This window comes from Bos taurus, chromosome 18, assembly GCF_002263795.3.
Source record: "Bos taurus isolate L1 Dominette 01449 registration number 42190680 breed Hereford chromosome 18, ARS-UCD2.0, whole genome shotgun sequence".
In the NCBI taxonomy this organism is placed as follows: Eukaryota; Metazoa; Chordata; class Mammalia; order Artiodactyla; family Bovidae; genus Bos; species Bos taurus.
The window spans coordinates 61,290,356-61,306,251 of record NC_037345.1 but is presented as its reverse complement, the minus strand read 5'-3'; the positions used below and the strand labels follow the sequence as shown (position 1 = coordinate 61,306,251).

Here is a 15,896-nt window from a genome sequence, read left to right as displayed (position 1 = left end):
GTTACAGTCACTGTGTCCACAAACAATAAAATACAGGGCTCTAAGTGCATCTGCCTTCACAGTCCATAGAGGCTCATGGTGCCCCTTGAAACAGAAGATCCTCCAGTGCATGGAGGGATTCTGCACAGCATCTACTTCCTGTGGTTAAGATGGCTCAGCATCAGGGATGTTTTTGTCAAGAGTCTGGGAGGTGGAGGCTGGTGGCTGTTGATGATTGTTCCCTGCCAGGCTGTGTCGGATCCCGTATCCAAAGTATATGACAAATCCTAGTAGAGAAACGAGACAATGAGAAGGAAAATTAGGCCTTCTCCTCACTTACAAATGCAAGATGGGCTCCTGCTATGGTGTCTGACACAATATAGGGAAGAAATGGTAGAAACATGGGTGAGTTCAGCCACTCAAGAGGTCTCTTTATCCCAGAAAGTCACTTACCAACTGCATTCCAGACACCAAACTGGGTCCAAGTCCTATGGGTTATCAGCATCATCAGGTAAATGTTCACAAAGATGCTCACAAGTGGGAGGACAGGCAGAGCAGGGACCTGTAGGGAAAGTCAGCTCATGCTGAACACACCCAACACACCCTAGACATTTGAAAGGGAGACCCTACTCCACATGGGTGAGATGATTCTAGTCCTTTTCAGGCTGTATGTTCAGTGCCTACTGAGATTGTATGTAAAGCACTGAGTGTGGATCAGGGAAATGTCTGTTTGTTTTAGCAACTTCTCTTCTTCTCTGGGCCAGCAGAGGATGTTTAAATCTCAAAGCCTGCAGACTTCATTTATTCAATATGGATGCTTCTGGTATGTAAGGTCACCTACCTTGAAGTAAAGAGCAGTGGGGTCCTGGGGCTGCCTCCAGATGATGACCGTGACCCCAGTGATGAGCAGCAGCAGCAGCACAGCAACTGTTGTGAGCCCGGGGTCTCCAGAGAACACCTGGCTGGGCCACTGGGCCAGGATCAGGCCCAGGATGGTCAGCAGGAGAACTGCAAGGGTCAAGGAGGAGGAGAACAGGCTGGATTCCAGAAGACAAAGATGTCAGGACCTCGGGTCACACCCCTCCCCAGGCTGCCCACGTCAGGAAGGGCCATCATATCTCCAAGATGTCTCAATAGGCAAAGACACAGAATTCCCCTCTATCTTGCCAATTTCAGAATATGACCTAAGAGAAATCCCACAGCTCACCAAGCAGTAAGGTGCATCCATAGATAATCCGGCCAGACTCCTGGGTGGGGAAGGTGTTGATAGGATACCACACAGTCTTCAGGATGTTTGAGGTTCCTGCTTCAGGTATAGTTTCTAAAGGACTTGCTTCACATTCTGAAATATCAATTTCTTCCTTCCTGCTTAAATTCTGTTCTGGTTGGTACCTGAATTGGAGGTATTATGCTAAGAGTGGCCCATACTCATCCAACATCACACAGACTATTCCACATCTGTCCTACCTTAAGCACAGAAGGACATATAGAAAGCAGCATGAATGCACAAGATGGGTACTGTCCCATCAGCCCCCACAAGTCCAAGACCCCAGTCAAGGTGCAGTGGAGTCTCACCTGAGAACAAGCACAGAGAAAGCCACCAGGGAGTAAACAAGCAGATTCCCAATTGACATGAGGTTCAGAAGGTCACTGAACTTGAAGAGCAATGCCAAGAGCCCTAGAATGAAGGCAAAACAAGTTGGTGGAGGGGGGAGATGGTGGAGGGGGTGAGAAACTGGAGGAAGTACTCAAGCTAAAGAAATTGATTAAAGAAGGAGTGGGTTTGTTATTCACCTGCAAGACTTCCAGAAGACATGATGGCCATGATGGGGGTTCTCGTGCGAGCAAAGACTTTCCAAGGACTGGCAAGTCCTTGGAAAAGGAGCCCATCATGTGCCATATCCTTGATCACCTCGGGTATGGGGAAGAAGATGTCCTGGAGTCTGGAAGGGAAAACAGGAACATGAGGACAGACCAGGGCATCTGCTCTCTGGTCTACAAGGTGTAAGGTGTCTTTATCTCTTGTCTCTCAATCCTAAGGGCTGGGAACCTGACCATCTGACAGTAGGTGGGGAGAAAACCATGACACTGACCTGAATGTAAGAGCACAGAGGGTGGTAATAGCCACAACATATCTGGCAACGTCCCAGCCAATGTAGAGAAAAGCCTGTGGCAAGGGGCTCTCAGGGTGAATCAGGTAGTAGGGCACCATGAGGGTGAGCGCGGCTGAGACTCCAAAGTGTGCCAGAAAGCAGATGAAGATCGTGATCAAGATGCTCCAGGGGATGGAACGACGAGGGTTTAGGGCTTCTTCCCCTGCAACAGTGATGGAGGTACCATGTCAGGAAAGCATACTGGGATGAAAGCACAAAATCCCTCTCCTTCTTGTATCATGAAAATAAGCCTAACCTTCTACCCACCCCTGTGCCCAAGGGGCAGCCCAATCTGTCCCAAACCCCTGATGGGACACACAATGACCATGTTACCTTTAGTGACAATGGCATCAAAACCAACAAGTGCATAGAAACATGTAGCTGCTCCATGGAGAATTCCATCAAGGCCAAATGGCACAAATCCTCCAAAACCCAGAGGACCCAAGCTATGGTGAGAGAAGGAATGAGGGAGAACATGGGTGAGGTGTGCTCAACCATTTCTACTGGAATCCTCAGTTAATACCACAAGTCCTGGGCTCCAGACTCCCAATATTTGGATCCATCAGCCCTGGTCTCTTAGTCCCAGCTCTGCACCCTCAGCCCATGCATTACTAAGGTCAAGAGCACCACCCTAACCTAGAAATGCCACCCGATCCAGGTGTGATGGATGTGTAGTCCTGTTCTGTGAGCTTCCAGTTGTGCAGATCTCCCTTGAAGAAGCCAGAGAGCATGATGAAGATGAGAACCAAGACGTTGATGCCTGTGTACACTTTGGTTATCAGGGCTGACTGGCGAGCTCCCAGCGCAAGGGCCCCTGTGGGAAGATGGAACATGAGACATCCAAAATAACTAAATCTATAGAGACAGAACACAGACTGGTGGTTAACAGGGGCTGGGGGTTGTGGGACTGGGGCAGATGGATGGACAGTGACTGCTCAGCGGGTGCAGGGTTTCCTTTGTTGTGATGGACATATTTGGAACTACATGGAGGTGATGGTTGTGTAATGTTGTGAATGTACTAAGTGTCACGGAATTGTATACTTTAAGGTGGTTAATTTCTTAGTGTGGCCGTCATCTCACAATATACACATTGAACACCTTAATCTTATATAATGTTGTATGTCAATTATATCTCAATAAAATTGAGGAAAAATAGTAAAATTGTTAGTTTTATGCTATGTGAGCTATCTCCCAACTAAAATCACATCTTTAGTCTTAAAACAGCAGAAGGAACTTGTCCAAGTAAATGATTCCAAGCTGGGCTTGATTTTGTGCCCCAAGGGACATGTACCAATGTCTGGAGACAAATATTGAATTGTCACGGTTTGGGAGACAGACATAACTGGTGTCTAGTGAGGAAAGCCTGGAATGATACTTATCTGACAATGATAAAAATTAAGAAAATCCTACAGTTCAAAGAGCCAACTCTTTGGAAAAGACCCTGATGCTGGGAAAGATTGAAGGCAAAAGGAGAAGAGGGTGGCAGAAGATGAGATGGTTAGATAGCATCACTGACTCAATGAACATGAGTTTGAGCAAAACTCCAGGAGATAGTGGAGGACAGAGGAGCCTGGCTTGTTGCAGTCCATGAGGTTGCCAAGACTCGAACATTACCTAGGGACTGAACAACGATAACAATGGACAACACAGCCCCCAACACCAAAGGATATTCCAGCCTAGGCGGTCAGTATTGCCAAGGATGGGAAACAACAGTCTATGTCTTGCCTTCCTCTCTCTCATATCCAGACCTTTCTTGGAGGATGGGTTGTGTGTGTGTGCTCAGATGCTGAATTGTGTCCAACTCTTTGTGATCCCATGGACCATAGATGGCCAGGTTTCTCTGTCCATGGGGTTTTCCAGGCAAGAATACTGGAGTGGATTGCCATTTCCTCCTCCAGAGGGTCTTCCCCACCTAGGGATCGAACATGCGACTCCTGTAGAGACAACAGTTTCTTTACCACTGAGTCACCAGGGAGGCCATACCCGAGACCCTTCTTCTCAGTCCTAATCCCCCACTATTCTGCCACCCCAAGCCTTTCCCACCCCAGTCCCCCCTCCACACCCCACTCTTCTCACCCTAACTCTGTCTCACCTGTGAACAGCAGCACCATAGCCAGGGCAACAAAGTCTGGGTACGTGGCTAGGTAGTCAGGCATGTACTGAAAAAAAGTTTTCTGTAATGCCTGAGAGATGTGGTTCCCAATCAGGCTGTCAAAGGTGGAGCTCCAGGCCTTGGCCACACTTGCACTGGCTGCAGGAGCAGAAGAAGGAACAGTCATTGGTCACATGAATTGAATCACTTCGTGCACCATGGTATGTATTTTGGGGAGGAAAAATACAAAACACCAAATCTCAAAGAGTTTCTTTTCATGAGATGAGAAGAGTAGACCCAGGTGACTCCAAAATAGGTCAACAATTTAATATTAGAGTGAGACATCAATGTTATGCAAGAAAACAGGGAAGAGGGAACAAGAGGTCTGGGAGATAAAGGACTAAAAATTTAAATTCAGTGCTAATGGAAACTCCATGAAGTCAACAGCTGAGCAGAGACTTCAATATGGTGAGGGGATGAGCCTATGGAACATGCCTCCTTCTCACCCACTCCCCACAGTTTCCTTTCCTCTGGAGGAGGGAAGGGAGAGAGAGAGAGAGCTGAGTAGAATGAAGTTGTGGAGTTTCCCTGACACTATTACTCTCCTCGCCTCACTAAGTGGATGACAAAATGCTCATGAATGACTGAAGACCAAATCCCCACTCCAAATTTCTGGTCTCAACCCCCACATCCTGTCCAGCCATCATCTCACCAATGATATAGGACAGTATGAAGTTCCAGCCAGCGATGAAGGCCCACAGTTCTCCCACACTGATGTAGCTGTAGCGATACACAGAACCGGTCCACAATATCCGTGTCCCAATCTCAGCATAGCAGAGTCCAGACAACACAGAAGACAGGGCAGCCACCAAGAAGGAGATGATGATCGCTGGTCCAGCAACAAACAGGGCCACTTCTCCAACCACGATATACACACCAACCCCCAGGGTGCTGCCCACACCCAAGACCACCAGGTGGAGGATGTTCAGATGACGGGTCACGGGAATCTCAGACCTCTGTCTGGGCTTCAGTGGCTGTCTGCGGACCAGCTTCTGACCACACTGGCGGGGATCCTGACACCGCATCCTAGGTGGAATTGAGGAGCTGTGATCTGCTGAGAAAGGAAGATGCCAAGCCATGAAGAATGTCCATTCACTCTTGGCCCCAGGAGTCCAATTCCATGGAGCAATGGAGTGACGGGGGGCAGGTGGTGGAAGGACACTTGGGGCAAGTTCTCCATCTCTGAGCATTGGTTTCTTCAAACATAAAGAAGCCTTTTAACAAGTTTCAAAGTTACTGGAAGGGACTTCCCTGGTGGCCCAGTGTTTAAGAATCTACCTGCCAACTCAGGGGACACAGGTTCAATCCGTGGTCCAGGAAGATTCCACATGCTGAGGGGCAATTAAACCGGGGCACCACGACCACTGAGCCTGTGCTCTAGAGCCTGTGCTCCACAACTAGAGGAGCCACTGGGATGAGAAGCCCATGCACCAGAACTAAAGAGTACTCCCCGCTCACCACAAGTGGAGAAAGCCTGCTCACAAAAATAAAGACCCGGTGCAGCCATTAATTAATTGTTTTTTTTTAAGTTACTGGAAAGGTTGTTTAAAGAGAAGTGAGGTAGAGTGGATTATGTCTCCCCTGCAATTGTGCGCCTTTGTAAGATGGGTAGTTTTGAGCTGAAGGCAATAAAGACCCAGCAAACTCAGAAGCTTCTTGCCCCTCCCCCCCAACCCTTAACTGCTCAAAATAATGTAGTTTAGGAGGAGAGTTATTACCAGAGATAAATTTTTATCTCAGAAAGACTTGTCTGCATTGCACAGCAAACTTTTGTTCACCAAGCATTTGCTCTTCCCATCTTTCCTGTAGGTTTTCTTCCCCTTGAAGCCCCAGATCCCTACTCCCTTCTCTTTAGCTCAGGGGAGTGTATAAGCCTTAACTGCCTGACTGTCACCATGGCTTAGAGTTTTTATTGGACTCCAATACATAGCAAATTAAACTTGTTCATCTGACTTTTGCTGACTTAATTATTAGACTGGGCAAAGAACCTGGAAAGAAAAGCTTCCTGCCCCACAGAAGCAAAAGTTTCCAACATAGAACCTGGCACAGCAACTCCTTAATTGGCATGAGTCGAATGGATGAAGAGGCTGATCTTTGGATTGAAATCAACCATCCCTGTTGGTTCAAATCCAGCTATACTACATACTAGCTTGTCTTATTTTGCACAAACTATGTACAATCTTTGTCTTCTTTTCCTGTATAAAACAGTGAAGTATATTGTCATTGTTTACTCCCTTCCTTGATCTGAGTGAGGTGACTCTTTTAGGAACTTGCTGATCAGAGTGCTCAGACTCCATACATTTCTTCACCAAAGATTCTGAAACCTGGTAGATTTCTGTTTCATTACTTGCAGAGGGAAATGGAATAGGATCTCTGCTCTGAGGCAGAAGGAGATGGAATCTATAGGAGGCACAGACTCTAGCCCAGCTCAGTTAAAGCACCAAACCTGAGTGGTCTCCCAAGTGCCTGCAGGGAGTGGGGGACTAACCTTCATTCTGAATCAGAAATGACAGGACTCTGTTTCCTGCTCCTTTGGGGCATGAAATGTCTCCTCACTATATGGCTCTGTAGGACTTCCACCCCCGACACTCCGAAGTCCAAGTTTATCATTTTCGTTAAGAGCAAGCATTCAAAGAGCTAGGCAACTGATCAGAATTTTGGCTCCATGATCACACTTTTGCCTTTGAACAAATCATATATTTCTCCAGACCTATGTTTCTTTCTATTCAAATGCTCTCTACTGAAACCTTGTGCACTGTGAGTAGGAGTGTAAAATGCTGCAGTTGCTGTAGATAAAATATGGTGGTTCCTCAGAAAATTAAAAGTGGAATTACCATATGATCCAGCTAATTTCACTTATGGGTATACACCCAAAGGAACTGAAAATAAGGTCCCAAAGAGAAATTTGTACACCCACATTCACAGCAACATTATTTACAAAAGCTGAAAGATGGAAGTAGCCCCAATGTCCATTCATGAAGAAATAGATATATGCAATGTAGTCTGTACTACCAGTGGTATAGTATTCAGCCTTAAAAAATCAAGAAATTCTGACACAAGCTGCAACATGGAGAACCTTGAGGACACTATGCTAAGTAACACAAGCCAGTAACAAGGAGACAAATATTATATGATTTCACTTCAATGAATTACATGGAGTTGTCAAATTATAGAGATAAAAAGTTCTGAATCATGGTTCTCCAGGGGCTGGAATGAAGGGGGAAATGGGGTGTTAAATGGGGGCACACTTTCAGTTTTACAGGATAAAAGAGCTATGGAGATTGGTTGCATAACAACGTAAATAAAAAATGGATGAGAATCCTACAGCCCTTCTCCCCCCTACCCCCTATTCCTCTACCTGCCTTTTGTCTGTAGAACAATTTTAACCACAGAATAACAGAGAAGTGAAAAAATGCAGAAACCAAGGAAAGTAAACAAAGAGGACAAAATAATAATTGTTTAGTCACTAAGCAAAGTCAAGGACCTTTACTTCCTTCTCATGGTCAATAGATCATATTCTGAGCCATATTCTGTGAGCTATCTTATAGGTACTGAAACCCCAGGGTGGAGACGTTAACTACAGGATGACCAGACTGTAGCCATGACATAACCTGCCAAAATTCTGAGATCTGTTCTCAAAAAATGGGAACAAATCAACCCTGGAACTAAAGATTAACTGTACTCAAAACAATCAGGATGATGCTGGTCGGGCCACCCCATAACCAATTTCAGGATGTTGGTCAGAGTTGACTGTGTTGTTTCTGAATGTATCTCCCCTCCTCCATCTATACACCCTTCAGTTCAGTTCAGTTCAGCTGCTCAGTCGTGTCCAACTCTTTGCAACCCCATGAATTGCAGCACGCCAGACATCCCTGTCCATCACTAACTCCCGGAGTCCACCCAAATCCATGTCCATCGAGTCGGTGATACCATCCAGCCATCTCATCCTCTGTCATCCCCTTCTCCTCCTGCCCCCAATCCCTCCCAGCATCAGGGTCTTTTCCAATGAGTCAACTCTTCGCATGAGGTGGCCAAAGTACTGGAGTTTCAGCTTTAGCATCATTCCTTCCAAAGAAATCCCAGGGCTGATCTCCTTCAGAATGGACTGGTTGGATCTTCTTGCAGTCCAAGGGACTCTCAAGAGTCTTCTCCAACACCACAGTTCAAAAGCATCAATTCTTTGGCGCTCAGCTTTCTTCACAGTCCAACTCTCACATCCATACATGACCACTGGAAAAACCATAGCCTTGACTAAACAGACCTTTGTTGGCAAAGTAATGTCTCTGCTTTTGAATATGCTGTCTAGGCTGGTCATAACTTTCCTTCCAAGGAGTAAGCGTCTTTTAATTTCATGGCTGCAATCACCATCTGCAGTCATTTTGGAGCCCCCCAAAATAAAGTCTGACACTGTTTCCACTGTTTCCCCATCTATTTCCCATGAAGTGATGGGACCAGACGCCATGATCTTCATTTTCTGAATGTTGAGCTTTAAGCCAACTTTTTCACTCTCCTCCTTCACTTTCATCAAAAGGCTTTTTAGTTCCTCTTAGCTTTCTGCCATATACCCTTACTTGCCTTTAAAACCCTTGCCCACTGATGGTCAGTTGGGGAGTCAGCCTTTGGACTTTCTCCCCTCCCTGTCCCCCTACTCCAGTTGTCAGCTGCCAGAATAAAGCAAACTCTCCTTTCTACCAACTTATCCTCTTGACTATTAACTATTAGCTTTTGAGTGGCAAGCAGTTTTGACAGCCAATAGACTTAATAGTATGGAACTGTACACTTAAAGAAGGTTGGAATAGCAAATTTTATGTTATGTGTATTTTACCACCATTTAAAAAAATTGCTGCCCAATGATAAATAATAGAGCTGGCTTCACAGGCTTGCTGGGTGTAATAAACCCCAAGTGATTTAATATAAATCACCATAGTCTTCCCAAGGAATCTGCAAATGTTCAAGTCCCAGATGGAGAATCAGAAAACACAGAGATCCCACAGTATAAAGGGGACTGAATCCAGGGGTCCACATATCATAAACTCTACGTAAGTGTAATCTTTATTGTTTGAACACCACTCAACAAACACATCTAGAGACTCCAGACACTAATGCAGTCTCCCCCACACCACCTCGTCACACACACACACACACACACACACACACACACAAACTGAGTTCTCATTTCCTTCTGCTTTCATCTGTAAAATGGGTCTCTCTGCCCTGGCTGGAGCCGGACTGACCCCCTGCACTCTGGGGTTGCCGAGGTCTCTTTGGGAGGATGTGAACTCAGCACCCAGTCTGCCACAGAAGAGGGTGACCCAAGACTTACTGGATCCTAGGAGCAGAGTGTGGAGCACTGGGTCAGTCAGGGAGGCTGAGGTTAAGGCGTGCGGGGCTGGAGCAGAGACATCTCCAAGAACCGAAGCGGGGAGTCCCGAGCACAGAAGACAGTCCTTACCCCTGGGTTGTTGGGGTGGAGATGGGGCTGGGCGGGCGGGGAGCATCTGTGTGTTGTTATCAGCTCTTGACTCTTCTGTGGTTACCATCAGGGGAAGTTCTGAGACGTTTTTTTAAATATTATTATTATGGTAAAATACGTATAACATAAACTTTACCATTTTAACTGTTTTTAAGTGTTCAGTTCAGTTGTGTTAAGTGCATTCATATTTTGTGCAACCGAACGCTAAGACTGTTTTCATCTTGCAAGGCTTCAACTCTGTACCCATTCAACAATTCCCCTTTCTCCTCCACCAGTTCATGTCAATCACCATCCTACTGTCTGTTTCTGTTAATCTGACAACACTAAGTCCCTTTTCTAAGTGGGATCATAGAATGCTTGCCATTTCCTGTCAGGCTTATTTCACATAATAAAATGTCCACAAGTTTCCTCCATGTTGTAGCATGTGTTGGAATTTTCTTCCTTTTCAATGCTGAAGAATACTCTACTGTTTGTGTCTACCACATTGGCTTATCCATTTGTTGGTCAGTGGGCACCTGGGTTGCTTTCATGTTCTAGTTTTGTGAATAATGCTGCTATGAAAATGAGTGTACAAATACTTCTTCCAGAATGTGCTTTCAGTTCTTTTGGGTATAGCCTCAGAAGTAGAATAGCTGGATCTTATGGTTCTAAGATTTTTATCTGTTCCTGATGGAGAAAACATTCACATACTGAGGAATGGGGAAGTCATTTTGGTTTACACATGGTTCAGCCTAAACTTTATGTGAACTAAACCCTCACAGCTCATCTGCTTTAACCATTGAGGTAAACAGTGTCTGTTTTGAAGATAAGGATGGGTAACTCCCTTCTCATGGCATCTATATTAACATCCCCTCCAAGATAAAATTTCCTTCCCAGGCACCAGAGAGCAGGGAGCTGCTGTCTAACTGTTTATGTACTAAGTCTGTCTCTCTTGAGACCTTGAAGGAGTACACCCTGCCATGTTGATGTGTATTCTTTGTTTGGATGAGGTGTAAGATGATGCTGGAAACCATGCTTCAGCAGAGCATTTTCTCAGAGCTCTCTGAGAGGCTGCCTTTCCAACTATAGTCCTCAGTTTGGTTCAAATTAAACTTTTTTCTGTCCCTATTGATTGTTTCTGTGGGCACAAATTTATTTGATTATCAAGAACCCTGAAAAGTTGGGGCTTTAAAACCAGGGACTGAACTCTCATTTTCCTCACTCTCAGTTTTATTTACACTACTTGGCTTTCCACAGTCTGCATGTGACCTGAGATACTCAGTTGTGGGGAACTCTTAAACCCAGCTTGGCACCAATCAGGAGTTTGTTGTTGCATTCAGTTGCTAAGTGTGTCAGACTCTGCAACCCAATAGACTGCAGGGCACCAGGCTCCTCTGTCCTCCATTATCTCCCCGAGTTTGCTCAAATTCATGTTCATTGAGTCGGTGATGTTATCTAACCATCTCATCCTCTGTCGCCTCCTTCTCCTTTTGCCTTCAATCTGTTCCAGCATCAGGGTCTTTTCCAGTGAGTCAGTTCGTCTCATCAGGTGGCCAAAATATTGGAGCTTCAGCTTCAGCATAAGTCCTTCCGATGAGTATTCAGGGTTGATTTCCTTGAGGATGGACTGGTTTGATCTCATTTGCAGTCCCAGTGACTCTCAAGAGTCTTCTCCAGCACCACAATATGAAAGCCTCAATTCTTCAGTGCTCAGCCTTCTTTATGGTCCAACTCTCACATTTGTATATGACTACTGGAAAAACCATAGCTCATAGATTAGACCTAGCTTTAAACTCTCATTTTCCTTTTCAATTAGCTTCACAAATATTTTTTTTTTCCCAAATGAATACCATGCATTCCCCTCGATAACAACTTCTAAATAAAATTTTCTCTGTTTGGGAGCACATAAAATATTGTATGTACATGTGATTCTTTTATCACATATCTCATCAAATATAGTTGAACACTTTCTGTATTCCAGACACTATTTTGGCTGCTGGGAAGAAAACAGTATCAAAAGTGTGATGGGCTGAATGCATCTCCCTGCTCTCAAATTCATATGTTGAAGTCCTAATCCCCAGGAACCACAGAATGTGACTGTATTAGTCATTGGGCCTGAAAGACGTCATTAAACTTAAATAAGGTCACTAGAGTGGGTACTAACTCAGTGTGACTGATGTCTTCATAAGAAGAGGATTAGAATGCAGGGAGTATACACAGAAACCAAGAGGTGAGAGATTTAGCAAATACAAATACAAGATGCCTACATGTAGTGAATTTCATAGAAACAGAGAACATTTTAAAATGTACATTTAATACATATATTATAGATAGACACATAGTTTATGCATGTTGATTATACATATCTTACTATGTACAGATACAATCACAAATACAGCCATAACTTGGTTTTTTGTGCTTTCCAGATAATGGTTCTTTTCTTTTTTTTCACAAATTGAAGATTTGTGGCCACTGAAGTTAATATTTACCACATTTTAAAAAATATTTTAAAATCAAGGTATGTACATTATTTTTTTACAGAATGCTCTTGCACACTGAGTAGAGTGTAGTATGACATAACTTTTACATGCACAGGGAAACTAAAAAATTTGTATATGACTCCGTTTATTGCCAGTTCTTTTTATTTGGTTGTCTGGACTCAATCAGAAATATTTCCGAAGTATGCCTGTATGGGTGATAGTATTTGATTAATGAATGAAACTCCAGTTTGGGTCATATCACTTATTTTATTTTGATGATTGCGCTGTGCTGCTTGTGGGATCTTAGTTCACCCATAAGGGACAGAACCCACAATCTCTGCAGTGGAAGCATGGAGCCCTAATGACCAGACCACCAGGGAATTCCCCATACCATTCAATAGTTATGAAAATGCACCATTTTCTTTCCTGGAGAATTACCCACATTCTGGTTTCAGGTAATGGTGCTTTCAGTTGAAATGCGAATCTATCTGTCCTGTCCACTATGAGCTGGTGGTTGATCTGGAGGCTTGACTACATTGTGATTCAACTTTTCATCGAGTCTTGCCTATCACAGCACATGGAGTAGCACAGGATATCCGGTTGTCCCGGAAGTAAGGGAAGGATGATAATCAGGTGAGGTCAACCTCTTCCATCAAAGTTTTACCAATAGTTTCAGTCTCCGTTACTTGGATCCTATGCTTTTAATTTCATCACGGCTCTCAATTTGGTGACTTTCCTACTTCTGTTCAACCTCCTCCATCTATTTTAAAACTATACTTCCTATTTTTCTTATTTGGCTGCTCCAGGTCTCAGCTGTGGCACCTGGGGTCCTTCATTGTGGCGTGAAGACTCTCCCTGCACAGGCAGGCTTCTCCCTAGCTGGGGTGGGCAGGCTCAGTCACCCCCCAGCATATGGGATCTTAGTTCCCTGACCAGGGATCAAACTCATGTCTTATGCATTGGAGGGTGGATTCTTAAGCACTGGACCACCGGGGAAGTCCCCTGTTCCATCTAGTTTTAATTCATCTCATAACTTGCTACTCAGTTTCTTTTTTTTTAATTATTATTTTATTTATTTATTATTGGCTGTTCTGGGTCGTTGTTGCTGCGTGGGCTTTTCTGTAGTTGTGATGAGCAGGGGCTCCTCTCTAGTTGTGGTGCACAGGCTCTTCATTGCAGTGGTTTCTTCTGCTGCAGATCATGGGCTCCAGGGAATGCAGGCTTCAGGAATTACGGCTCCCAGGTTCTAGAGTGCAGGCTCTGTAGCTGTGGCACAGGCTTAGTTGCCCCATGGCAAGTGGGATGTTCCTGGACCAGGGATCGAATCTGTGTCTCCTGCATTGACAGGTAGATTCTTAACTGCTGGACCACTGGCGGGGTCCCATCTTCCATCTAGTTGTATATCATCTCATGAGTTTTCTACTCCATTTCTTTTTTAAAAAAATAATTTTATTTATTTGTTTATTTATGACTGTTCTGGACCTTTTCTGTAGCTGCAGTGCACAGGCTTCTCATTGTGGTGGTTTTTCTTGTTTCAGAGCTCAGGTTCTAGGGCATGCAGGCTTCAGGAGTTGCAACTCATGGGCAGTAGAGCACAAGCTCAGTAATTGTGGCCCAGGGGCTTAGTTGCTCCATGGCATGTGGGATCTTGCGAGATCGGGGATCAAACCTGTGTCTCCTGCATTGGCAGGCAGATTCTTTACCACTGAGCTACCAGGGAAGCCTGCTACTCAGTTTCCTGACTTTCATCCCTCCTTCACTCTGTTTCAGTTGCTCAATCCCACAACCAATCCTCTACTTCATTATAACCGCTGTTTTCATTGTTCATAATCTCCATTTCAAGCATTCTGTCCTGCAACAGCTTAAACTTGTCTTTTCAGTTTCACTTCCTATTTTTCAGTTCCACCCAACATTTATCAACATATCCTTGACCCACCTCTGTCAGTGCCGATTTTTTCCCCAGTTAAGAATTTTTCCTAATTAACTCTACTGTGCAGCTCTAAGAGTCTGAGACAGAAAAGTCAAGAAAAATGATTATTTTCACTATTGACACTATATCTCAATAACGCCAGAGGAAAGGCATGAATGAGCATATCCCTTTGTCATTATGAAAGGATCCACTTTATCTGTTATCACTCTCTTTTCCTTAAGGTCAGCTTTGTCTGATATTGATTCAGCTATGCTAGCTTTCTCGTGTTACTGTTTGCACAATGTATCTGTCCTTTTCGTTTTACTTCCAATATATTTGTGTTCTAATATTTCAAGTGCAATACTGGACACAAATACTGTTACTTGAATTTCTTTCCCATATAGGAGTCCCTGGTGTTTTTACTGGAAAGAGGTAGGAGGGGGAGTTTCTTGCCTGCAGGTGAGTGTGTTTTATTTCTTCTTCTGATTGCTGCTTACATTGTAGTTTTTTTTTTTTTTTTTTGATGTTTCTATGTATTTATTTATTTTTTGTTTGTTTGTTTTTTTAAATTTTATTTTATTTTTAAACTTTACAATATTGTATTAATTTTGCCAAATATAGAAATGAATCCACCACAGGTATACCTGTGTTCCCCATCCTGAACCCTCCTCCCTCATTCCTCCCCATACCCTCCCTCTGGGTCTTTCCAGTGCACCAGCCCCAAGCATCCAGTATCGTGTATCGAACCTGGACTGGCGACTCGTTTCATACATGATATTATACACGTTTCATTGCCATTCTCCAAAATCTCCCCACCCTCTCCCTCTCCCACAGAGTCCATAAGACTGATCTATACATCAGTGTCTCTTTTGCTGTCTTGTACATAGGGTTATTGTTACCATCTTTCTAAATTCCATATATATGCGTTAGTATACTGTATTTATGTTTTTCTTTCTGGCTTACATCACTCTGTATAATAGGCTCCAGTTTCATCCACCTCATTAGAACTGATTCAAATGTATTCTTTTTAATGTCTGAGTAATACTCCATTGTGCATATGTACCAAGCTTTCTTATCCATTCATCTGCTGATGGACATCTAGGTTGCTTCCATGTCCTTGCTATTATAAACAGTGCTGCGATGAACATTGGGGTACACGTGTCTCTTTCCCTTCTGGTTTCCTCGGTGTGTATGCCCAGCAGTGGGATTGCTGGATCATAAGGCAGTTCTATTTCCAGTTTTTTAAGGAATCTCCACACTGTTCTCCATAGTGGCTGTACTAGTTTACATTCCCACCAACAGTGTAAGAGGGTTCCCTTTTCTCCACACCCTCTCCAGCATTTATTGCTTGTAGACTTTTGGATTGCAGCCATTCTGACTGGCGTGAAATGGTACCTCATAGTGGTTTTGATTTGCATTTCTCTGATAACGAGTGATGTTGATACTGGAAATAAAAGCAAAAATAAACAAATGGGACCTAATTAAACTTAAAAGCTTCTGCACAACAAAGGAAACTATAAGCAAGGTGAAAAGGCAGCCTTCAGAATGGGAGAAAATAATAGCAAATGAAGCAACAGACAAACAACTAATCTCAAAAATATAGAAGCAACTCCTACAGCTCAACTCCAGAAAAATAAATGACCCAATCAAAAAATGGGCCAAAGAACTAAATAGACATTTCTCCAAAGAAGACATACAGATGGCTAACAAACACATGAAAAGATGCTCAACATTGTAGTTTTTTGTGAAAATTCATCTTGCTGCACTTGAC

At 43.9% G+C, this 15,896-nt stretch overlaps 1 protein-coding gene across 1 annotated transcript; it reads right to left on the bottom strand.

The window, feature by feature from the left end:
• Positions 1-5,309, bottom strand: LOC514552 (cationic amino acid transporter 3). The gene is made up of 11 exons (XM_002695372.6): positions 4,937-5,309; positions 4,225-4,383; positions 2,769-2,946; positions 2,466-2,578; positions 2,073-2,295; positions 1,774-1,922; positions 1,555-1,657; positions 1,187-1,371; positions 821-987; positions 433-541; positions 1-266 (listed from the first exon to the last, which is right to left on the bottom strand). The coding sequence occupies exons 1-11, from the start codon at positions 5,307-5,309 to the stop codon at positions 145-147; spliced, it is 1,881 nt and encodes a 626-aa protein (XP_002695418.2). The 3' UTR covers positions 1-144.
• Positions 5,310-15,896: the final 10,587 nt, after the last annotated feature.